The 24,164-nt window shown below is 45.5% G+C and overlaps 2 protein-coding genes across 4 annotated transcripts; both read left to right on the forward strand.

The window, feature by feature from the left end:
- The first annotated feature begins 4,428 nt into the window (after positions 1–4,428).
- LOC102713168 lies at positions 4,429–6,453 on the forward strand. The gene is made up of 2 exons (XM_015833069.2): positions 4,429–4,740; positions 5,017–6,453. The coding sequence occupies exons 1-2, from the start codon at positions 4,429–4,431 to the stop codon at positions 6,451–6,453; spliced, it is 1,749 nt and encodes a 582-aa protein (XP_015688555.2).
- An 8,420-nt stretch (positions 6,454–14,873) lies between these two features.
- Positions 14,874–23,546, forward strand: LOC102701054 (casein kinase 1-like protein 3). Of its 3 annotated transcripts, XM_040520685.1 has the most exons (17): positions 14,874–15,392; positions 15,504–15,544; positions 17,587–17,656; positions 17,747–17,895; positions 18,371–18,466; positions 18,543–18,613; positions 18,737–18,798; positions 18,981–19,044; positions 19,291–19,375; positions 19,473–19,599; positions 19,691–19,764; positions 19,988–20,042; positions 20,142–20,266; positions 20,483–20,687; positions 22,411–22,533; positions 22,727–22,888; positions 22,975–23,546. In XM_040520685.1, the coding sequence occupies exons 1-14, from the start codon at positions 15,317–15,319 to the stop codon at positions 20,636–20,638; spliced, it is 1,251 nt and encodes a 416-aa protein (XP_040376619.1). In that variant the 5' UTR covers positions 14,874–15,316; the 3' UTR covers positions 20,639–20,687; positions 22,411–22,533; positions 22,727–22,888; positions 22,975–23,546. The 3 variants fall into 3 exon arrangements, with proteins under 3 accessions (XP_040376619.1, XP_040376620.1, XP_040376618.1); XM_040520686.1 differs by having other exon boundaries at positions 20,483–20,736; positions 22,411–22,888; XM_040520684.1 differs by having other exon boundaries at positions 22,411–22,888.
- Positions 23,547–24,164: the final 618 nt, after the last annotated feature.

A 24,164-nucleotide genomic window follows, 5' to 3' on the forward strand; every position in this document is an offset into this window, starting at 1 on the left:
GTTACTTGTTGAGTACCGTGGTTTGTACTCAGCCTTGCTTAATTTTTCCCTACCAGAGCAAGAGCCAGAGCCTTTGTCAGAAGGAGGTAGTTTCGAAGGTTGAAGTGAGGTTCAGTCCACCGTCAAGAATGCCTGTGGTGTGGAGCTGCCATCGCCAAGCTGAAGATTAGATAGTTCTAGTCTTATTTCCTTTTTTCGCTGCATTTTGATAGATAATTGTTTTTATTTGTTTTTAAGTCATGGAACTGTGTATTAATTTGTCATAGTGTGTACTCGGGTTGATTCCTGGGCCAAGATTTAATACATGCTATTGTTCAAAAATTGGTGTAAATTTCTAGGCGTGACAAGTCTTCACCTAGGTAATAGAATATCCTAGTAGCAAGAGGTGGATCAAGCAATCATGAGCAGCTAACTTCTAACGCCTGCTCATTCTCCGGAGTTCGAAGCAATGCAAGAAGGGATGTGGCACTACCGGAGCAAAGGTGACAAGCAGGCCATTACTATGTGTAACTATGGTGGATTGGGATAAATATGTTGGTGGCTTAGTGGAGATGAGACAACTGAACGGGTTAATTAGCATTAAAGGTTGCCCCGCTTGCACTCTTAGCCCCGCATCTATTAATTAATACCTTCAACAAAATAATTAATAGGAGTGCTTTGTGATTCATGCTTCGTTGTTTTTGTAGAGCACAGAAGCATGCCAACTATCGACGTTTGATGTTGGCAATGAACTATCTTTCTTTTTTCGATCTAAAGCTTTTTTCAGCGAAGTTCGATGAACTTCAACTCGAACATCATGAAGAGGAAGTTCCCGCCGGGCTTGACCTTCAAGTTCGGCGGCATCAAGCTTCAGACCGACCAGTTCGGTGCGTTGTCATACACCGACTCGAGCTCCTCCGACTCCAACGAGGAAGTCTGCAGGTTCGAGCCTGACAAAGAGGCATCAAGTCAGACTCAGATCCAACCTGGGTCGCACAACACCGAGATGCTTTCCCCTAGCTCGGACCAACAAGCAAGTCAGGGCGCAACTCCGATGGAGGTGGAAATCAATCCCGAGGCCGTGCCGACTCCTCTGGTCAACACATCCGAGTCTTGGAGAAGCACCGGGAGCTTCGTGCTGCCCCGGGAGATCTTTGCCGCTAGCAAGCCGGCGTCGCCTTCTTCTGCAGCCAGGCGGCAAGAGGAGGAGGCGGCCCGACTAGCAGAAGAGCACTGACTCAAGGAAGAGAAGGAACGCCAGGAGCGGGAAGAAAAGAAACGACAAGCGACGCACTCTCACGTCGCGCTACGGATCCAATCCCGCAAGATGCAACGGAATCTCCTCTAGACCCAGGTCGATGGACACGACGTCTTCAAGACGCCCCAGCAGAACGTCCGCGCGGCCGCTGACCTACTTGGCGATATCATCCAGCAGCTCCCACAGCCAGACCTTCCTGTGGTGGAAACCATAAACAAGGTCAAAGGCATGGTGACAATTGCTGCAATCCAGCACTCCCTCCAGCACACGTCAGGTACCCTAGTCGCCCGTCCGGAGGCCCAGTCGTCCAGATCTCCTAGGTCTCGGGCGAACGTCTCCCGGCAGCCGACTGGTTCCAGGCTACATAGCGAAAGCAAAGCGCGCCGACACTCCCCTGACTCAGCGCGGAGGAGAGACTCCGTCGAGAGGCAATGCCGTATCGACGACGAGATTCGCCGACTAGACCGGCAACGCCAGGAGCTCAGGGCTGAGAAACGGCGCCTTAATCAGGAAGACTCTGCTGACCTCCGCCGCAAGCTCGAACATCAACGCCACACCCGCCGGGAGGACCATCGATATGACCAAGACAACCGAAGTCATAGCTAGGTTTCTAAGCATCAGTCACCCGAGAGCTCAGATACCGATATGATAGATGGTGTCCCGGTCTTCACCAAGAACTTAAGTCAGTTAACTTGGGCCGACTGGTTTCAAGCCCACTGGCATCAAGAAACACGACAGCTCCACCGACCCGAAAGCATGGCTCACGGTATACACCATGGCCATTCGGACAGCAGGAGGTGATACCAAAGCCATGGCCAACTACCTACCGGTAGCCTTGGACGATTCAGCTGGACATTGGCTGTCGGGGCTCCCCAAACGGTCCATCGACTCATGGGCAGAGCTTTGCGACCGGTTCATCACGAATTTCTAGGGCACGTACGAAAGGCCGAGGACAAAGTATGACTTGTATCAAGTCCAACAAAGGAGAGGCGAATCCCTGCGGGCCTACATCAAACGATTCTCAGAGGTCCGCAATTCCATCCCCGACATAAAAGATGACGTGGTCATCGCCGCATTCCGAAAAGGGGTGCGCGACGAACCATTCATCGCAAAATTTACCAGGAAGGAGCCGACCACCATCAAAGATCATTTCGACATGGCTAACTCTTACGCAGCTGCCGCCGATGCGGTGTCCGCATCATGGGGAGATAATCACGAAGAGAAAGGACAGCCGTCGGGCAAAGGAAAGGAGAAGGAGCATAAGAAGGACTCGGACTCGCGGAAGCGCAAGCCCAAGGAGCTGGTCGCTGTCGCAGACAGACAACCGATCCAGCGCCTAAAGATGTCTGATTATGACAAAGTCATGAACAGCAAGTGCCCCTACCATTTGAAGTCCTCTCACCTGGCCAAAGATTGCTTTGTGAAGCGTCACTACACAGAATAGTTAGCCAAAGGCCAGTCGGGGGCCGCCGGGCCAAGCAAGACGAAGGCCACTGATAAGAAAGACGACGCCGACTTCCAAGATCCGCAAGCCGAGCTAAACCACATCTTTGGTGGACCGCTCGCATACGAGTCCAAGAGGAAGCAGAAGCTCGCATCAAGGGAGATCAACACCACAACGGTGGATGTCCCCCAATACCTACGGTGGTCAGAGGTTCCGATCACTTTTGACCGCTCGGATCATCCTGACCGAGTGGCTCACCCGGGGCGGTACCCACTGGTGTTAGCCCCTGTCGTCAAAGGCGTCAAGCTAAAGCGTGTCCTCACCGACGGAGGGAGCGCCCTCAACATCCTCTTTGCCAAGATGCTCGACGACATGAAGATCCCGAGGACAGAGCTACGCCCAAGCAGTGCACCCTTTCATGGGGGTCATTCCCGGGCTATCGGCAACGCCACTCGGGCAGATCACTCTTCCGGTCACCTTTGGGACAAAGGACAACTACCGGACCGAGAACATCTGCTTTGAAGTCGCTGACTTCGAGACGGCGTATCATGCCATCATCGGCAGGCCCGCGCTAGCGAAGTTCATGGCGGTCCCGCACTACACCTACCTCATGGTTAAGATGCCCGGACCACATGGCGTCATCACCCTGCGCAGCGACATCACGCAGGCCTTAAGCTGCGAGGCGGAGAGCTGCGAAATTGCGCAACAGGCTAAAGAACAAGCCGGTCGGGGGCAGATACGCGAAGCCTCAACTCGCAAGACGAAGGATGATGATCTACCATCTAAAAAGGCGGCAAAGATCACCTCCAACGAGAAGAAGCAGATCGCCTTCGACCCCGCCGACCCGTCTAAATTTACTTTCACCGGAACTCAATTAGATTCCAAATAGGAACTCGCGCTCGTCACTTTCCTCCAAAATAATAAAGATATTTTTGCTTGGAAACCGTCTGATATGCCAGGAGTCCCTAGGGAAGTGATTGAGCACTCCTTGAATGTAAAAGATGACGCTAGGCCAGTTAAGCAGCGCCTTCGCCGCTTCGCACAAGAAATGAAAGACGTGATTAAGGAGGAGTTGACCAAACTGCTCGCGGCTGGCGTCATTAAAGAAGTCAAATACCCCGACTGGTTGGCCAACCCCGTCTTGGTCAAAAAGAAGAACAACAAATGGTGAATGTGTGTGGATTACACGAACCTTAACAAGGCATGCCCTAAGGATCCGTTTGGTCTACCGCGCATCGACCAAGTCGTAGACTCGACGGCTGGCTGCGCATTGCTCAGCTTCCTCGATTGCTACTCGGGCTACCATCAGATCAGCCTAAGACAGGCCAATCAGATGAAGACCTCCTTCATCACACTATTCGGCGCGTACTGCTATATCACAATGTCGTTCGGTCTAAAAAACGCAAGAGCAACCTACCAGCGGACCATCCAAGGTTGCCTCCACGACCAGATCGGGCGAAACGTGGAAGCATATGTCGACGACATTGTTGTAAAGTCGAGGAAAAAGAATGACCTACTAGATGACCTAGAGGAAACCTTCAACAACCTCCGACGCTACAGGATGAAAGTAAATCCTGAAAAGTGTGTGTTTGGTTTCGTCGTGTCCCGACGAGGCATCGAGCCAAACCCGGAAAAAGTCCAAGCCATACTCAACATGAAACCTCCCAGCGAGCTCCGACATGTCCAGAAATTGGTCGGATGCATGGCGGCCCTCAACCAATTCGTATCATGACTCGGCCTCCGAGGGATGCCCTTCTTCAAGCTACTGAAGAAGACCGACCACTTCACATGGACCCCGGAAGCGCAAGAAGCTTTTGAGGACTTCAAGAAATACTTGACCTCTCCTCCCGTGCTGGATTCACCTAGCCCAAACGAGCCGCTCCTGCTCTACGTCTCGGCCACAGAACAGGTCGTCAGCACAGTCCTCGTGGTCGAGCGGGAAGAAAACGGACACGCTCAGCTGGTGCAGCGATCGGTCTACTTCGTCAGCGAAGTACTTGGAGAATCCAAGTTAAAGTACCCCCAGGTCCAGAAACTTCTCTACGGCGTCCTGATAACGGTAAGGAAGCTCGTTCATTACTTCCAAGCCCATCAGGTTTCAGTCATCACATCCTACCCACTCGACGATATTATACACAACAAGGAAGTGCAAGACCGCATCGCGAAGTGGGCACTGGAGATGATGTCATACGACATCACCTTCAAGCCACGCACCACGATAAAGTCATAGGCACTCGCCGACTTCGTGGCCGAGTGGACCGATGTGCAACTGGAAACCACGCCAAAAGAGCTGCCCCACTAGACAATGTACTTCGACGGTTCTTTACGCATGTAGGGGGACAGGGCCGGAGTAGTACTTATATCGCCCAACGACGAAAAATTCAAATACGTGCTCTATATCCACTTCCCGGCATCGCACAACGTCGCCGAGTACGAAGCACTCCTTCACGGGCTACGGTTGGCTATATCCCTTGGAATTAGGCAGCTACTTGTTCGAGGAGATTCCCAGCTAGTCGTCAACCAGGTCATGAACGAGTGGACCTGCGCTGACGAAAACATGCAAGCCTACCGACAGGAGGTGCGCAAACTTGAATACAAGTTCGAGGGACTTGAGCTGGTTCACATCTTGCGGCACAAAAACGAAGCCGCCGACGAATTAGCCAATCTCGGCTCAAAATGGCTACAGGTGCCAACCGACATATTCGTCAAACACCTCACAAAGCCCACAGTCGAGAAAAAAGACAAACCCAAACCAACCCCAAGTGAAGCAGGAGACGCAGGAGACAATGGCCAACCACCAAACTCCGACGATCGCACGGTTGCAGTCATCACTGACGACTGGAGAACTCCGTTCATCAATTTCCTCACGGAGGAAGTCCTCCCGACTGATAAGGCAGAAGCCAAACGTGTCAGCCGACGAAGCTACTGCTATATCGTGTCAGACGGAGAGCTCCTTCGGCGAAGCGCATCGGGCATCCTCATGCGCTGCGTGCTCCCTGACGAGGGCAAACGAATACTCCAGTCGGTCCACTCGGGCCTCTGTGGCAACCACGCCTCGGCCAAGATGATAGTTGGAAAGGCCTACAGACAAGGGTTCTTCTGGCCAACCGTCGTAACAGACGTGCAAGAGTTGGTTAGAAAGTGCGAAAGGTGTCAATTCTTCGCAAGACAGACACACGTGCCGGCACAGGAACTGCAAACTATCCCGATCTCCTGGCCGTTCGCCGTCTGGGGACTCGACATTGTCGGGCGCTTCAAGCGGGCACCAGGAGGGTTCACCCACCTGTTCGTCGCCATCGACAAATTCACTAAGTGGATAGAAGCAAAACCGGTCGCCACAATCGACTCAGCGCATGCGAAAGACTTCATACAGAACATTATCTACCACTTCGGCATTCCGAACCGTATCATTACGGACAACGGTAGGCAATTCATCTCTGGAGTTTTCCATGATTTTTGCGAGGAGCGTGGGATCAAGATCTGCTACACCTCCGTAGCACACCCGAAGAGCAACGGGCAGGTCAAAAGAGCTAACGGCATGATCCTTCAAGGAATCAAAACCAGGGTCTTCGACCGACTACATCCCTACGCCGGACGATGGGTGCAAATGCTGCCGCTAGCACTTTGGGCACTCCACACCTCCGTCAGTCGGAGTACGGGGACAATCGCCCTTCTTCCTTGTGTACGGAGTAGAGGCAGTCCTGCCCACCGAAATCGACCACGAATCATTTCGCATACGGAACTACAACGAGTCCACGGCAGACACGGCTAGGGAAGACGACCTCAACAGGCTGGAAGAAGCCAGGGATATCGCAACTATCCAGTCGGCGCGCTATCTGCAGGGACTCCACCGATTCCACAACAGGAATGTTCGCGGTAGGGCGTTTCTAGTCGGCGACCTGGTCTTACGCAAAGTACAGACTACAAAAGATCGACACAAGCTCTCTCCAATCTGGGAAGGGCCCTACGTCATAGCTGAGGTCACTCGGCCCGGCTCGTACTGACTAAGGATGGAAGACGGAAGGCTGCTAGAGATTCCATGGAACATCGAACAGCTACGTCCCTTTCACACATAGTCAATCTCTTGTATTTTTCTTTTTACCCTTTGACTGCCCTCGCCGAGTGCCTACCACTCAAAAGACCAGTCGGGGGTTGCAATGTACTCTACCTTCGGGTTCTGTTTTAATAAAATGCCAATGAGCCCTTTAACTGTCGGTCAAGCAAAGTCCGGATGCAGTAGCACATCCGCTCAGCCACACCTCGCTCCTCACCAAACCAAGTAACACTACGCTAAGCTCCGCGCTGGCTAAGTCCACTCGGGGGCTGTTGGGACAGGCGCATGCCAAAAGGATAACTCGTCACGTGACAACGAAATACACCACAGTAGAAGACTCTAAAGCAAATAGATTAATTAAAATCACATCACAATAGTTCACCTAGAATATGGTTGACTACTACAAGTTCCCCTACTTTACAGGCCAAGGTCATCCGCGACCGACTCAGCAGCCTTCTCCGACTCGTTGATGTACTTCATAGCCGTCTCCTCGTCGCAATCGGCAGCAAGTCCATCGCAGATGGCATCAACCTCCACCCGGGGATACAACGACTTTACGATGGCAAGAGCATGGCTAGCCGCCAGCTTCGCCGTCTCCCGTAACTCGGCGTTGTGGGCCGCGGGCATCTTCTCCAGCTGCTGGACCACCCCATCTACACTGACCGACGAGGAGCCCTGCACCAACAGTGCCGTCGCCCCGAGCGCATTAAGGGCGACCGTGACGAGCCGATCCCGAGCCAGCTCAGCTTCCTGAGTCCTAGCCTCAGCGGCCTCCACCACGGACTTTGCCCGGGATTGTGCCTCTACTAGTAAGCACACAAGTCAGGAAATGCCCGGAAGGGATAACGAGGGACAGGGTAAGGCAAACCTTACCTACGAGCTCGGCGATGGCAGCGTCCTTGGCCTTCTTGAGCCGAGCGCATTCGGCTTCCAGCACGACCTTTGAAGCCGACAGCTGGGAGCGCTCGGCTTGTAGCTCGGCCTTCGCTGCCAGTAGCTTGGCGCATTCGGCTTGTAGCCCGGTGTTCGCCTTCCTGAACTCCCCCAATGCAGCGTCTTGATCTGGCAAAAGAAGACCACCTTCAGCCACGAAGAAGAAACAATGACCAAAGATCGATCGTCGCACCTTTGACCCGAGCGGTACTCGACACCAGCTCCACGCGAAGGTCAGCTATCTCACCTTGCAGGCGGCTCTCCATGGCCTTCGCCCGCTCCAGGATTTCATCACGATCCTGCCGCAAGGCGTCCATGATTCCTGACTGGGGATCCAACGATCGAAGGGCCTCCGACTTCACCTTCGAGCGTGCTTCGATTCCCTATATGACACGATAGGAGTGAAAGGGGTCGCGCATGCAAGGAGGCGGTGAAAGAGTGTACCTTCATGAGCTTCACCGACTTCTCGATATATCGCTCGATCTTGGCGATGTCCTTAGAGTCGTCCGAAGGGTCAATCTTGGCCCGCTCGGTGCGGCTCTCTTGGGCCTTCAGTGGAAGCGTTGCCGCGGATGTGGCCATGACTAGAGGAACGATCGTCCTGGCACTTGGCTCCGCGGTACCTATGGGCGGAAGCACCACGGGTGCATCCGACTCCATAATCGGCACCGTAGCGGTGGCCGGGATGATCGCCAGGACCGTTTCGGCAGACGGCCTTGTCGTGAGGTCAGCTGCCGAAGGAGGAGCCGGGCTTGGGGCCGTAGGAACCATGGCCGCCGATGGACCCGGGGGCTGAGCGTCCTTGGGTCCAGGTGGCGCGACCGGGTCGACGTCGCTCGACTTCCTGAAGAGGTCGGGCGATACGAGTTCAGCGAGCATACGAGTCCAAGTGAATCAAAACATGAAAGCTGAGCTATATTACCTCGATCCTGTCTTGAAGGCGGGTCTCCTTAGGCGCCTCAAGGGAGGCGGGCTCGATGAGCGTGTTGAGGCCACGACGTCTTTGGCTTCTAGTGCCCCGGTAGCCTCCGCGTCGGGATCAAAAGCCAAATGTTTGGTGACTAACTCATCTGCCGAGGCTACTGCTCCCCTTTTGAGCTCGGGCATGCCCTGGCTCGGGGGGTAGGACAAAAATTGGTGACGGTCCTGCAAAAGGGACATAAGCCGAATCATGACGGATTGAGGAAAAGAGCAAAACACCCCAAAGAGACGAAGAACTCACCGGGGGAGGAGCGTTCCTAGCATGGAATAGCGAAGGAAAGTCGATAGGAACAGTGGGAATGTTGGTGTTTGGTGCAAACATCCGTCGAGTCCTGGATTGGATGGTTTCCCACCGTAGCACTTTCGCCGACTCCCGAGTCGGGTCCTCACTCCCGGTATAATCAAAGGCAAACAGGACCCGGTCCTTCAAAGGCTGGATCCGACGCCGAATGAAGTGTCGGGTTACCCAGACCCCGGTTAAGCCAGTAGACTTCAAGTTCTCCACTAGGTTAAGCAACGAGTTCACCTGTGGCATTTCTTCGGTTGTCGGGAGCGACGACCAAGCTTCTCGAGCAACAGGAGCATGGCCAACGAAAGAGGGAAGGGAGTCAGCGAGGTTAGAACAATAAAACCACATCGCGTGCCAGCCCTTCAGGGAGGTTTTCATAGGCAGAGACAGCCAAGCTCTTGCTCTCCTCACGGAGCTGAATGCCGGCGCCACCCACCACTGAAGGATGATTCCGGTTCGGTTGGGGCTTAACAGTGAACAAATAGCGAAACAAGTTGAAGTGAGGGGGATTCCAAGGAAGGTTTCGCAAGTGTATACAAAGACTGCGATCTGAAGAATGGAGTTGGGATTTAGATGGTGAAGCTCGATTCCATAAAAGTCCAATAGACCCCAGAAGAACGAAGACACTGGAAGCCCAAAACCCCGCTCAAAAAATGCTCGAATACAACTACTTCCCGCGAGTCGGGGTGGGAAATTCCTCACCGTAAGCACTGCGGTACCCTACCACCTCCTTGCTCTGAATCAAGCCTGCTCCGGAGAGGTCGGAAAGGCTCTGGTCTGAGATGATGGAGGACTGCCATGTGTGCAGCGGCAACATCTTCCCTGAGTCCGTCGGGGAAGCCATTTAGGGTTCTCTTCGGTGGGACGGAGGGGAAGCGTGGGTGCGGTGGGCGGAGAAGAGGCTAGAGCTCTAAGCGCGGAGGCTAGGGTTTCGGTAAGCGCGAGATCGCTGGAGCAAATTGGGGCTAGAGTGGTGAGCGCGGCGAAGAAGAAGATGAACGGGCAGAGTAACGGGAAGCTTAAATAGGCTGTTGCTGGGCCTAACGGCTATAAAATTCCGTTACCAGGCTAAGTATTGTTATGTTCCTTCGCGGACAGAGCGGACCGAAATTTTCGGTGCTGGCGTAACGGATACCATGCTGCATTTTAAGGAATGTTACAAGTTTTATAACAGTAATATGAAATTCGTAATTTCTTTCAAATTGGGAATCGATGGAACGCCTATGTTATGGGCTCATGGCCGTACTCGGGCAGGCGTCAGTCGATATCGCCCATGGCACTTAATTGCGCTCTTTAGCCTGTGCCTAAACTTTGAGTAAACCTGAATTAACTCGGTATTAACTACTCGGCTGTAACGGTTGAGCCAGTTGGCGCAACCTATCCCATGGGCAGAACATAGCTAAGCGTTGCATGTCTGGGGGAAACACGGCACAAACTCATTTCCAAACCACTCGGGTCCGGAAGCACTCAGAACAGTGTTGCTCGAGTCGGAAAACTCGAAACTCCGAGAAACATCTATTGGGTAACAGTCCATAGAAGACTCTATGTATAATTATTATGCATTTAAGCATAGAGTCGGGGGCTACACCTATTAGGTGCATCTCCGATGCACCTAAGCCTTTTTTATACAGTCTCGAGAAGACTCTATGTTTAATTGTTACGCATTTAAGCATAGAGTCGAGGGCTACACCTAATAGGTGCATCCCCATTCCTTTCTTCTATTTGGAGCCATCCACAGCCTCTACAATCATCACAGAGTACTTGGGATCACTCGGGAAGCACTCGAGGAGCGCCTGAAAAGCACTCGGATAGTGTCAAGCATATAGCGCGAGGATACACTTAATGGTCAATGATCTGCACGGATGACCTACGCTGCTATGGACGACTCCGGGGGCTGCTGTGGGATACCTATACCGGGGGTATCCGGAGACTATACAAATACGTATGGTCAACGGGGTACCGAATAGGAAGGAGAATATATCTGTACGATGTCGGCTAGGAGTCCGGTATGTACCGGATTGCATACCATGTACTTCGGACCCGGACCGTAACCAAATTAGGATAGGTCTTAAACTTACTAGATTAGGATTATATCATATCTGTAACCCTTCCCCCACTATATAAGAGGTACGGGGTGCCCCCTTGAGGGCAACGGAAATCCATCTGAGAAATACAATTGCCAAGCAAGAGTAAGGTATTATCTCGCCACGTCGAGAGCCTAAACCTGGTTAAATTGTCTCTCTCTTCATCTTAACCATCGAATTCCGAGCTTGGTAGCCACTCTATAAGTTCATTGCCGACATCAAACGTCGACACCTCTTTTATTTATGATGCTACTACTTAATACTCATGTACAAATTACATGCAACTAATAGTTGAAACTCCGTATTAATGTAGTAAGCAAGTAACATATTTTATAGAATAGTGAGTGGTTAAGTAAAATGGTGCTGCAGTCAGTGCAAGTAACTAATACCTTACTTTTAGATTAATAGTTATCGAGTGTGATAGAAGCTAGCTTCTTAAATAGGAAAAGAGATGCTATAACATGATGTGACTAGGCGTCAAGCGCTTGATCAAGGACCAAAAATCGAATAGTTAAAATATTTTAATTGACCATCGATAATACACCAGACATTCTTGACTGCCAAAGATAAGCCAAATTTGGTGTAAAAAATTATGAAACAAAATGTTTAGTAATTTAAATGGTCGGGGACATATATGAGAAGCTAGTGGGAAACAAAGCCACCTTACAAATAAGGATGAACCATTTTGAGAAGTAAAGTGCAACATTGGAAAATAAATAAAAAATGAAATACAGTCAAATATTGAGACATGTTCATAATATTGAGTTTAAACAACTAAAACATCAAAAAGATTCATAAACCAAACACTTAAAATGTGCAACACAATCAAATACCCCTTGAAATATTTCTCTTCTCGCAAATGAAATATCATGGTTCAACTTTCGAGACATACAAGAATGCAAAAAATCTTGCATTCTTTCCCTGCAAAACTGACATTCTTCTTTGAACTTGTCGCCTTGCTATTCCTTGACCTTGTCACCACCGCTACCTTCTAGTGCCTCCTTATTCCCCACCTTCCAATCAACAACCTTCACTGTTACTAATTGCCATGATGTCTGTGGCAACAACAATAGCCACTGAATTTTGCTCGCATTGCTCTGCTTGAGGCTGTTGGTCCCCAATTTGCATTTGATCGCTCCGCATGAGGCCATATCATTGGATCTACCTATTGCTGCTTGGCTCGATCGAGAGGTCCCAAACGTATGATAAGGAGCTATGCATGGTGGTCTTTGCGTCTATGTCAACCAAGTGCAGGAGTTGCTTACTCTTCTCCATGACAAGATGAAAGCTCAAGTTTGGAGCATCGACCAAGCTACCATGGTAGCACTCAAGGCCACGACTAGATACTCCACTCTTCTAGAGAGTACTCATCCATGTGATGGATACTATCGCAACAAACATGGAGGATGGCCTCCTAGTCTTGGCTATGGGGATCCACTTCATGCACCTCATGGAGTTTGTTAGGGATGGCAGCGAGTCGGGTAAGGTGCGGGTAAAGGGTTTACCCGCCCACGTGCATACCCACGACCCTGACTTTTACCCACCCGCGAGTATACCCACGGGTATAGTTTCATACCCACCAGGTTTCGGGTACTCATCGGGTTTTGATAAATATTACATCATAGTGATCACAATGGCAAGAATAATTCAAATCTAGTATATATTTCTACCATATCAACTAGCAATGATGTATATCAACTAATTAAATCAAATAACAGTGTCACATCTCACATGCATATTATTGTCCACCATGTTTTTTTGCGCCATGCACATGCATATTGTCAGAAGTTTGGAATTCACAAGCCACAACACTATTATTATTATTCATAGTTCATACTGAAGATGAACAACGCACATAGATTCAACATATGCTTTAGGATTTTCTATGGAATGGACTACTTTACATGTTGCATGAAGGTAGGATATTTATATTTCTGTAGGATTGATCGGGTACCCACAAGTAAAGACTTATACCCGCACTCGACCTGCATATTTGCGATACCCGACCCGCGTGTACCCGCGGGTGAGATTTCTTACCCATGTCTATACCCATCGGGTACGAGACCCGTGGGTACCCACACCCGCGGGTCCAACTGCCATCCCTATAGTTTGTGTGCGACATGTGTAATTTTATGTCGTTGTAGTGATGCCAATGTTGCATTTATATTTAGTTGTAGAGACAAACAATATAGTAAGAATGAGGAAGTGAAACATGTCTAATTTTGCCCAATGGATCGGGCATTTGATGTAAAACATCAATAAAAAATCTAAACGATAAAACATATAAGCACTATGTTACTTTTCCTAAAAACAAAACTAAAATAACACCAATTGCCTAATTAGGTTTGATTCAACTTAATGCTATAGAAGTAGAAGTATTTTTTTTTACTAAAAGTGCACTCATCCATTCTCTCCCCCTTTACCCATGTCCCGTAAAGTTCCTATAGGAGAAAAAAATTGAACGGTTGGTTTAACACTACTAAAGGCTAGGGGCATGACCTGTCGAGTGTGTGCACCTTTCTCTTCCCAACCTGCTATAGTAAACTCTAATCCCTTCACCTCCTAACCCTTCTTCCCCTTTCCGATTTCGTAGTTTACCTCTAGCGAGGGTTGGAGGAGGGTCCAACCACCTTCTCTTTTGTTTGTCATAGCTAAGTTTGGTTCCTTTAGTTGCCAGGTCCTTCCTATAGGTTGGGTTCTTCCTAAGTTGTTTTTTTGTCGGTAAGTCTCCATGGATGCCGAAGTAGATGGAAAAAGTGGTTGGTGAGGTGGAGTTGTGGGAGCCAAAAACTTGTAGTAGGATTAGGTGGTAAAGGTGTCTCTTTGAGGTAGCTATGGCTTTCTCCACCTTTCGTTTAATGGCTTCACCTATTGGATGGCCTAGGAGGTCGTGGCTTTCCATGGTGTAGTCTTGGTGTCCCTGCATGGCATCATCAACTCCTCCTCTCTTTGATTGCTCCGGTAAGTCTATATCCTAGGTTATGGTGTTTGGTGTTCCATGGTAGCACCGGCTACTCCCCTCCCCCACTGGCAGCCCGGGAGAGCCTTCACGTTGGAGGTTTTAGTGGCGGCGGTAGTGGTGGTCAACGCTACCTATTGTGGTTAGAGTCAATCTCCTTAACACGGGTTTGGTGGCTCATGGCACCCACGATTGTTCATTTGCTTTTGGTTTCCTCCTCCTCAACCTCATGCAATCGACCCATGAAGATATTAGTCATTTCACTGTCATTCTAGTTCTTCTTTGATTAGGGGTGTTTAGATTTGGGTACCATCCCTCTCTTTGCTTCCTAGCAGTAGTATCCATGTAGGGTTTGTCATTTGTACGGAGCTCAATCTCCTCAGATTCAATGACCAACTTCTTGGATATCCCTTCCCGAGTCCAATAAAACCTATACCCAAATCATAGCTAAACAACAACCTTCAATTATGTTCCATTTCTACATCTGTCTAGTTTTAATATAAAACTTGTGTTTCTAGTGCAGTTATCCATTCTTTATTACTTCACCATTTCATTTTGTAAGAGTTTTTAGCCTTAACTAAATTCATCAATTAATAAATATGTATATAATTTATATATGTCTAAATTTATTAACATCTATAAGAATCTAGACAAGGCTAGAAAATCTTATAGCGTGAAACGAAGAGAGTATTAGAAAACGCGGATGACTTTGTCCAGTAATTCTCTAGCATTCCAGATAAAAAGAATGTTTATGTCTTAAAATGGGTAGAAACGGGGTGGGCTCATATGGCCCCGTAGGCGTGGATGTTTTAGGAAAGAAACACGTTGGAACATTGAAGAAGAACAGAGCAACAAAAAGGAAAAAATATATATAAATTCAGGAGGAAAACCACTGTCGCAACGCTGTGACTGTGAGAGTGGAAAAGGTAGCACCAGCAAAGCAAGCAGCAAAACCAATCTAATCCACTCCCCTGCCGCCGCCCGCCGTCTCCCTCCTCCTCCGCCGCCGCGGCCGCCCTCCTCTCGACTCCCCCCCACATCCCCACAACCTCGTCCGGCTCCCCAGATCCCGCCTCCTCCTCCGCCGCCGCGGCCGCCCTCCTGGCGCTACTGTGATGGCCGCGCCGCCGGTCCGGAAGCTGGGCTCCGCGACGGGCGACGTCGTCCACAGTCTCTAGCCGGCTTCGCTGCAGCACCCGTCCCCCCTCTTGCCTCCCTTCGATCTCCCTCCCTCCCCCGTCTCGTCGGTCCAGAAACCCTAGCTTTCCTCTCGCCGACGTCGGCGGCTCAGCGGGAGAGGGTGAAGGTGGGGGGAGAGCCGGCAAGGAGGAGGGCATGGATCGGATCGTCGGCGGCAAGTACAAGCTGGGCCGCAAGATCGGGAGCGGCTCCTTCGGGGAGATCTACCTCGGTTCGATCTCTTATCGATTATTACATCATGCTTTTGCGCGAATTTTTTTCCCTCTTCGTTCATTCGGTTTCTCGGATCTGATGTGGTTTTCTTTTCTCTCCTCGTTTGCAGCCACGCACGTCGACACGTACGAGATAGTCGCCGTCAAGATCGTGAGCTTTCTCCTCCTCCTCCTCATTCGTCATGTTATGCTAGATTGCTTCAATTTGTTTGTTGGGGGAATTTGGTTTTGTGCTTTGCAAGGTTGTACCTTTTTGATAGTGTAGCTTGCAGTGTGCTGTGCATATGCGTGTTATAAAGGCCCGACTAACTGTTAGGTTAAAAACTTAATTTGTTTATGTTGGTGACTTAGAATTGTGTACTAGTCCTTTCTGTTTGGTAATGACTGGTTTATACGAAATGATATACATTTTGAGTGAGGAGCGAAATAGTGTGTCCTGTAGTCAGTGGTGTAGTCAGGATTAGGACGGGCTGGGGCCAAACAACAACGATAATAAAACTTAGAATGCTAGCTAGAAGCTAGAGGGTGACCCGCTCTGACTGTGAACGGCATTTCCCGCGAAGCAGTAAATGCATTATATAATGGTGTAATGGTGGACATGCCTCCGCAACTATAAATTTGCCCCCCTCCCCAACACGAGGTAGTGAATGTATCTCCCAATGCGGAATGCTATAATGCTTTGTTTGGATGAGAGATGCTAAAGCTAACTTTCAACTAATGATCTCATGTTTGGGTGATAGATAGTGTTGTATTTATCCTTTTTCTCTGGTCATTATGGTCCACTATAGCTTCAAACCAGGGAGGGGGGGGGGGAGGGCAATAAACCATATGCGTAGCTTTAAATTAATCACATAATTAGGCACTAGGTCCGAAAGAAAAGAAATTGTCTTGAGGGGAACTGGACTTCTTCACCCCTCTAGCTCTGCCCCTGCCCGCTCATACCAAATTTTAAGTGGATATCATGGATCCAAGTATGGTTTCTCACAATCACATAACTGTGCTATGTGTCCATTTTGGGCTCATTGAGGAAAAGCTGAAAGAATGCGTACTAAAAGGTCTTGATTTATCTTTTGCACCTACTATCCACGTTCATTTGTGGGGGTTCATTTCTAAATTGTGAGTAGCTAGGTGTTTGGTGTGCTGCTTTGAAGTATGCAAGTGCAGAGGAGGAAAGTTTAGTGTTACAAGTAGGTGTTGTCATCATCTATTGCAGGAACGAATCATATTGATTCTTTTGTAAGTGTAGTGCAATTGCCATGTGCGACCGAGCAAACAACACAAGAATGAAAGGCAAAATAAACAAACAATGAACTATACAGTTTTGAATGCAACTATAAACAATATAAAATCAACAACAGCATGTCCATATATCTGTCATGTCTAGGTAGCACTCCTTAAGCAACTATATAGACTATTGAACTGCATGATTTCTGCAACTTTTGATAGCTTGAGTTGGTTACAACCCCCTTTACTTGTTGATTGTGCTTCTTATAAGGTTGGTCTATCTATTGCAAGAATCTTGTGGGAAGTTGTGATGCCTCATTTGGTGCTTAAACAGACTTGAGAACACCTATTTAGTGTCTTAATTGTGTATTTGATTTGTCACAGAGAATTAATAAAAATACATAATTCATATTCTAAAATTGGAATTCAATTGAAATGCGAATGTTCAATATTTACTTCACCAAATATTTTATTTTTAAATTGGAAAAATGTTTTACTTTCTCTTCTGAACGTATATATAATTCTGTCCTAGTTTAAGATGCTAGACAATTCTATGTTCAGCATTCAGTTTATTGGAAATTTCTTTTAAGATGTTTAGTTCTACTTTCAAGTATTTGAGAATTCCGATTTATTTCTGTTTTAGTAATAAGTCAAATAAAATTTAAAAATGTCATTTTGTTTTGTTTTAGATTTAACTTGTCACAGAGGTCTTGTAAAAAATGTTTATTATACTTTAGTCGTGTAGTTTTTTCTTTTGCTTTAGGTTCTTCTCTTTCTTAATTTCATGTACTATTTACACTGTATCAAATTAGATGGAGATTCACATATTTATCTTGTATGACCTCTGATATATCTTCACTATTTGAAATAGCTTTATTGCCATTTTCATTGCAACAACCTCGACTTACGGCATTCAGACTTTTTATCTCTTCTATTCTGCTGATTTATGATGCAACTGGTTATATTCAGGAAAGCAGCAAAACAAATCATCCCCAGTTGCTTTATGAGGCCAAGCTGTATAATGCTCTTCAGGGAGGAAGTATGTGCTTCATCTGTAAATGGTTTCATTTTATCAATTTTTGTACCAAAGCTAACTGTGGTAATCCTTCATACACGTGAATTCATGTAGCTGGCATTGCAAACATAAAATGGTGTGGCATTGATGGTGAGGACAACGTGCTTGTTATTGATTTACTGGGGCCAAGCCTTGAGGATCTATTTGTTTACTGTGGTAGAAGATTCTCACTAAAGACGGTCTTGATGTTGGCGGATCAGATGGTAATGAGAGAACTGGCTTCAATCTTTTGTTGTTGTGTTTGCATCTGGAGATGTAACTATGGATGCTGCTAGTTTCCCTTCTGTTAAATTCTGGCTATTGCTTGTTGATACTGCTTTTACTTAACACAATGAACATCCATAATTTAGAAACTATAGCATAAGGTGGCAGATGGGTTTTAGAACAATTTCTTATTGTACTGTTAATAATGTAGCTTCAGGTATACAATGTACCTTTACCAGGATTCCATCTTGCTTGTAATGTACATTTGATTACCTGGTAGTTTTCCTTTCATGTTTTGTGCTATTTCTTGCACTCTTATCAGCACCTTAAAAAATTTGCCTGAAAGTATACACTGATTTCTATGGACTTACCTGTACAACCTGCAGAACCCTTTTTTAATGATCCATTAATTGATACCTTGTGCTGTTTGGACCCACAATATTGGCTGTTCTGATTTCTCATTTAATTGTGCAGATAACAAGAGTAGAGTTCATGCATTCCAAGGGGTATTTGCACAGGGATATCAAGCCTGATAACTTTCTCATGGGCCTTGGTCGTAAAGCTAACCAGGTATGTAACAAGTGGCTGTCTGTACATGTATGTTGCTGTGAATTATTTGTTGTAACTGTTTTGCCATCAAACTCAGGTTTATATTATTGACTTTGGCCTTGCAAAGAGGTACCGTGATGCCACTACGAATCGCCATATACCTTATAGGTGAGCAAATAGTTCTACACGTCTGATTTCATTTGTTATTTTTCACTATACATTTATTTAGCCCTCTACTTTGTGGTGTCACGTGTTGTGTGAGTGTTGTTAACCCACTTGCTGTTTTTACAGGGAAAATAAAAACTTAACTGGCACAGCTCGATATGCAAGTTGCAACACTCATCTTGGCATTGGTGAGAAATATAACAATTCTATTTACGTGATGTCAAACTTTTGATGTTGGAATCGTGCATCATGATAACTGTACTGTTTGATTATTTGCCCTGGAATCCTGCTTAAATAAAGTGAACATATTATTTTATTACTTTCCTTTTACATCAATCACACTAAACTTATCTTTGCTATCGCATGCCAGAGCAAAGCCGAAGAGATGATTTGGAATCCATTGGATATGTTCTTCTGTATTTTCTCAGGGGAAGGTACAATTCTACAGTGTTAATAAGCTATCCAAACGATATATTTCCTTCTAACTGTGGCAGAACCATTTATGATTGTAAGATAAATCTGCAAGTGCAGCATGATCATTATTAAAAAACTGTAGCTATATGCTTATATCCCCTTAACATCAATAAACAAGATTGACCTAGTCTTGAATCTGACACGTGCTTATATTTCTTCAATGATCTTTTCTTTCTCTCTCTCTAACTTTTATCTTCTTTTTCCAGTCTTCCTTGGCAGGGTTTAAAAGCTGCCACAAAGAAGCAGAAATATGATAAAATAAGTGAAAAAAAGCTTGCAACACCCATTGAGGTTGTTTCAGTTTGCATGTCTTAGTTTGTTTTGATGCATTCACACCTTTCTGTTCCATTGATGATGACTGCTTATGGAGTTTTTTTTTTTTTTGCAGCTTTTATGTAAATCCCATCCTGTCGAATTTGCTTCTTATTTTAATTATTGCCATTCATTGACATTTGATCAACGGCCGGATTATGGTTTTTTGAGAAGGCTCTTTAGAGATTTGTCTGACCGTGAAGGTATAGCATCAGAAACACTAGTGGTACATCTCCCATTGTGTCTTCTGTTACATGCACTTAATAACTTTTTCGATAATTTGGCTACGTGCAGGTTATCAGTATGACCATGTTTTTGACTGGACATTGTTGAAGTGCAAACAATCCCAAAAAGCAAAGACTCAACAAGTATGTTTTGTAGTAATTTTTATTGATTGTGGTTTTTCTTCTTGCCACATAATTGTGATATTTCATATTTTTAATTTACTTTTGAATTTGAACAATTGTCAGAAAATTATACTTAACGGAATGTCTGTGCTTTCTCCCAGATTGATGTTTCACTTTTAATCAATTCCTATCTGTGATCTCTATCTTAGCACCTTTGCTGATCTCTCTCTCTTTCCAATGACAGCAAGATCCAGGTGTAAGTAGCCGTGCAGTTCCAATGAATATCGAGAAGCACCAAGGTAGCAGCTTGCATGCAATTCTTAGTATCACATGCAAAGTATTCTTTTAATGCTGTGGCTTTGGCAACTTAGTCATTGTTGTCACCTTATTACTTTCAGTTAGTGTTTCACGCCCAACAGAAGCTTCTGGTCAGCTTGAAGCAGAGCAACGCCCAGCAATTAGATTGCAATTCAGATCTACTGCTGAGAACAATCGATCAAGTAATCGGCATACTGATAAATTGGTAAGCTTTTCTTTCTTTTTTTCTGAGAGAATGTTCCTAGTTGAAATGACATTAGACTTAATTTGCTGTATATTAATTTGAATACAATTGGAATTTCAGAGTGTCATCATAAGCTCTTTCATGCGTCCATTATTTTAACATACTAGGAATATAACTTTACACACGGATCTTTAGGTGTCCATTGTTTGGTTATAATCTTATTGTATTTCCCTGCAGATAGTTGGTACTAGCACTGATAATGTCTTGCTGCAATCCACATCATTTGGCCATGCTGATGCTCCAAGGAAGAATATAACAGTCTCAAAAACTCAGGGGCTCGTTGATTCCACTGCTCACAGGGCTAACAATCCAGGGCCTTCTAATCACCTTTAGCATCTGGATCAGTTCTTGAGAGCATACTTGTCCATGCAGACCACCATTGGTGAGCCCGCACCTTCCGTGTAGATGTTATGGGCAATCGTGTGGATTGGGTAATTTTCATCTGTTTGACCTTGAGAAATTGTTGCTTTACCAAGGAAATACTCCTTCCTACTGGGTAGATGTCCTGGTAACAGAATATTGTGTTGCTATTCATCAGTTCAACTTTTAAAATTTTGTTTGCTAGACTGTCGACACTTGCAGTTTATGTTCTTCAGACAATTAATGTATGTTGATTGCCAAATTTTGTGGTCATGTCAAACATTAGTTGCTACTCACAAACTGTCCAAGTTGCATGGATGATACCAAAACCAAATTCTGCCCTTGGTTGCATGGGATTGAGAACCTAACAGCCCAAATTGGCAACCCATCCTTTTCCAAATTTATAGGGATTAACTAGGGAGCCAAGTGGGAAGAGAAGATTACTAAAAATTTATAGGGCACAAGAACATTGACCTTTTTGATTGATGGGCATGCATAAGGTCGTGTGGTGAGGGTTGAAAAATACTAGCATGTGATTGGTCTATGAATGATCTCATGGATGGCTGCATTATCAGAGTTGGAACCCACCATTTTGTCGCTGTCATTGCTAGACGCTCTTATGAGTTATGAGCAAGTTTTCAAGTGTGATTTACAGGATAATGTGGTTCTGTGACAAATTCTACTTTTACACACTTTCTTGATTGTGGTGTCAAACAAAGTTTTTGGGAAGAAAAAAATAGGTGAAAACAAATACAGAAAATACATATATGATACCTAGTTGCATATCAGCTGTAGCATGTTCCTAATTTGGCAATAATAGTTCAGGTGTTACAGTAAGCCCCTAAGGGGTTGTGTTGTCCCTAATTTTGTCAACTTAATAAAGATAACTGATTTTGTGAGTGTCAACTTAGAGTAAAGATAACCAATATATACCCCATATTATGTCTAAACTTGGACAGTCCCAAATGTAACATCTTGAGTTTAATGAGGCTTTATTAGTTTGTAACAATTCTTGCCTTTTAGCCCTTATTTATTTGTAATCCTAATAATACTAAAAATCTATATTTGTGAGTATGTATTATTGGAAAATTTCCTATTTGGAATTAAATCTTTCTGAGGTAATATATTGACATGGTTTGATGACTTTGGTCTACAATTTGCATGGCTTTTAGCTTGATGGATTATTAACTTAAGAAAATCTAGTTGTGTGACAGCCAGGCAATGACAACACCCTTGGTTGGGTTGCATCTGTTGCCGTCGAACTCAATTTTATGTTTGCATTTATAAATGAGTACTTGAAGAACAATGAATTTTCTGATAGTTTGTCAACAGAGAATTGTTTGCTTTTAACCTTTTGCTGTGTTGAACTAGTTATAGACAAAAGGATGAAAGCAGCTGCACTTGGGTTGCAGTATTTTGTGAAAAAATATCTAGTAATGTTTCTAGGTTTGGTATGACATACAATGAACCGATGATTTTAATGATGGGTGTGCAGTGCCATGGTTGTGCTGCTTAGTAGATAGCCTAGCTGTCTAGGTTGGTTTGTTTGTGGATCTGCCATGGGGCATTAGACATTTGAGCAGTTCATATTGTCTCCTATGTTATTGTTATATCTACATGGTTTTTTCTTTAAAAATGTAAGTGGCTACTTTTTCAAGAGATACCCATTGGTATGTATCATATTTAGCAGTTTTAATTTTCAGTGTCTTTGCAACCAAGTGACCTATTTGCTGCTGTACTTGTAGGTCACTGTATATGACATTGGGAGAGAATCTGGAGCAAAGCTGTATGCCCTCAATGTTTTGGTGCATGAAGCCGTTGCTGAAAATTGTGCTCAGGCTTTTAAGGGGCCCTCTGTATTGATTGAGGTGATTACTACCTAACAGAAACAATGGTTAGGTGTGCTGTTACTGTTCAGCATCTTTTAGCGTGCAGTTGTCAAGAAGTTTGCTTTTCCATATTATGTGGATAATATATGGAAGCTTAGGAATGTCAGTACCCTCCTTTGTGTTCTACATGTGTGAATGCATTGTAACGTTTTGCCTGGGCTCATTGATTCAGGGTTCTTTGCCAATTAAAATTTTAACGATGCTATATTGATTGCTTAAAGAGATCTTGGAGGCTAATTGGGACAGCTTTAGCCTTAATTAGGGATCAGCGCAGACGCGATATGGATCTTCGACTCATTATCTAATTGTGGGATCTCCATCTGACTCATCAGTAGTAAGTTGACTGGAGACTGGAGTTGGTATTTGTTCTATTGTACTATAACTGCAATAGAATCTCACTGATATTTTCTCCCTCCCCAGATGCCAGTTTGCTGCTCACAATCTGCCAACCAAAAAATGAGATATTATTCAACTTGGATGGGCTCTAGCCTCTAATGAGTTTGGCGTCATATCCCACCTATGAAAGATCATGAGGAGCTTTTGGAAGGATATGATTTGGTTAACATGGCACACTTCATGTTAACTAGAGTTGTTATAGCAATATATGTAAGGAAATGGCTGCTTCGTGTGAAAAATGGCAGAGCAAAATCATGCCCATTTAGACTATGAAGTGCAATTCTACTGTGATTATGATACAGAACGCCCACTCAATCCATAGGGGCAAGAAGCCTGGAAGTTTTTGTTCACACAGGTAAATTGGCTATCAGTTGTGCCATGTTATACTGTTGGCACTTGGGGGGTGGGGCAACTTAGCCTGGCTGGCGTGTGTTGTGCTAGTTGAATTTTACTTTCTTTGTGATGTGTAATGGAAGAGGTCTCATGTCATAATTTGTATAGAATCAATATTTTATTGTAAGAATATAAATCCAAATAAGAGCAGGTTTCCCCCTGGAGCTCCACATTTAGCTAAATGGAATGGAATCGATTGCTTATACTACCATTTAGAAGTAATCAGACCTTTGGCTACTCTACTGTCTGCGTCTGAAGTTTTGTTCTTTACTATTTGTTGCTAACGCAACAGGTTCATCCGAATGATCCCCGTGGTGTGGATGTACGTGCACATTACGATAACTAATTCGTTGTTTGTCCTGTTTTCACGTTTGATGGCTTCAGTTGCTTGGGCATTATTACTCCATGGTGTGCAGTCGTAGCACTTGAAGTGTGTTCAAGTAATTTGATGCTATGCTCGTTCCAACTGGGAGCTGAAATTGAGATAATCTCTTGGTAAGTGTAGGAGGCTCTGTTGAATTCTTGGATTTGGAATGCATCAATTTGTTCATTGCTTTGAACAGTAGTCATTTCACATGAAGCTTCAAACTTGTATGTGATATTTGCTTTTGCCTATGCTTATAAGCCAAAATTTGAATTTTCAATTTTAAATTTGGAGTTGATTTTGAAGCTTTTTCACTGGAGTTTATTTTCTAACTTTGACTTTTAGATAACTAATAATATGTATATAAAAATTTTATTCATAAATAATTTTTTATTTGTAAATATACTTTATGCGAAACGCCGAAGCAATCACCCATTTGGAACGGAGAAGTAGCTAG

This window comes from Oryza brachyantha, chromosome 2, assembly GCF_000231095.2.
Source record: "Oryza brachyantha chromosome 2, ObraRS2, whole genome shotgun sequence".
In the NCBI taxonomy this organism is placed as follows: domain Eukaryota; kingdom Viridiplantae; phylum Streptophyta; class Magnoliopsida; order Poales; family Poaceae; genus Oryza; species Oryza brachyantha.

Excerpts from the sequence above, each read along its gene's own strand:
- LOC102713168 (XM_015833069.2), top strand. The coding sequence starts at position 4,429 with ATGCCCTTCTTCAAGCTACTGAAGAAGACCGACCACTTCACATGGACC. Across the intron at positions 4,741-5,016 it reads TCTACGGCGTCCTGATAACG|GGGGACAGGGCCGGAGTAGT; the intron begins GTAAGGAAGCTC and ends TTACGCATGTAG.
- LOC102701054 (XM_040520686.1), top strand. The coding sequence starts at position 15,317 with ATGGATCGGATCGTCGGCGGCAAGTACAAGCTGGGCCGCAAGATCGGG. Across the intron at positions 19,765-19,987 it reads AAAAAGCAAAGACTCAACAA|CAAGATCCAGGTGTAAGTAG; the intron begins GTATGTTTTGTA and ends TTCCAATGACAG. Across the intron at positions 20,043-20,141 it reads GAATATCGAGAAGCACCAAG|TTAGTGTTTCACGCCCAACA; the intron begins GTAGCAGCTTGC and ends TATTACTTTCAG.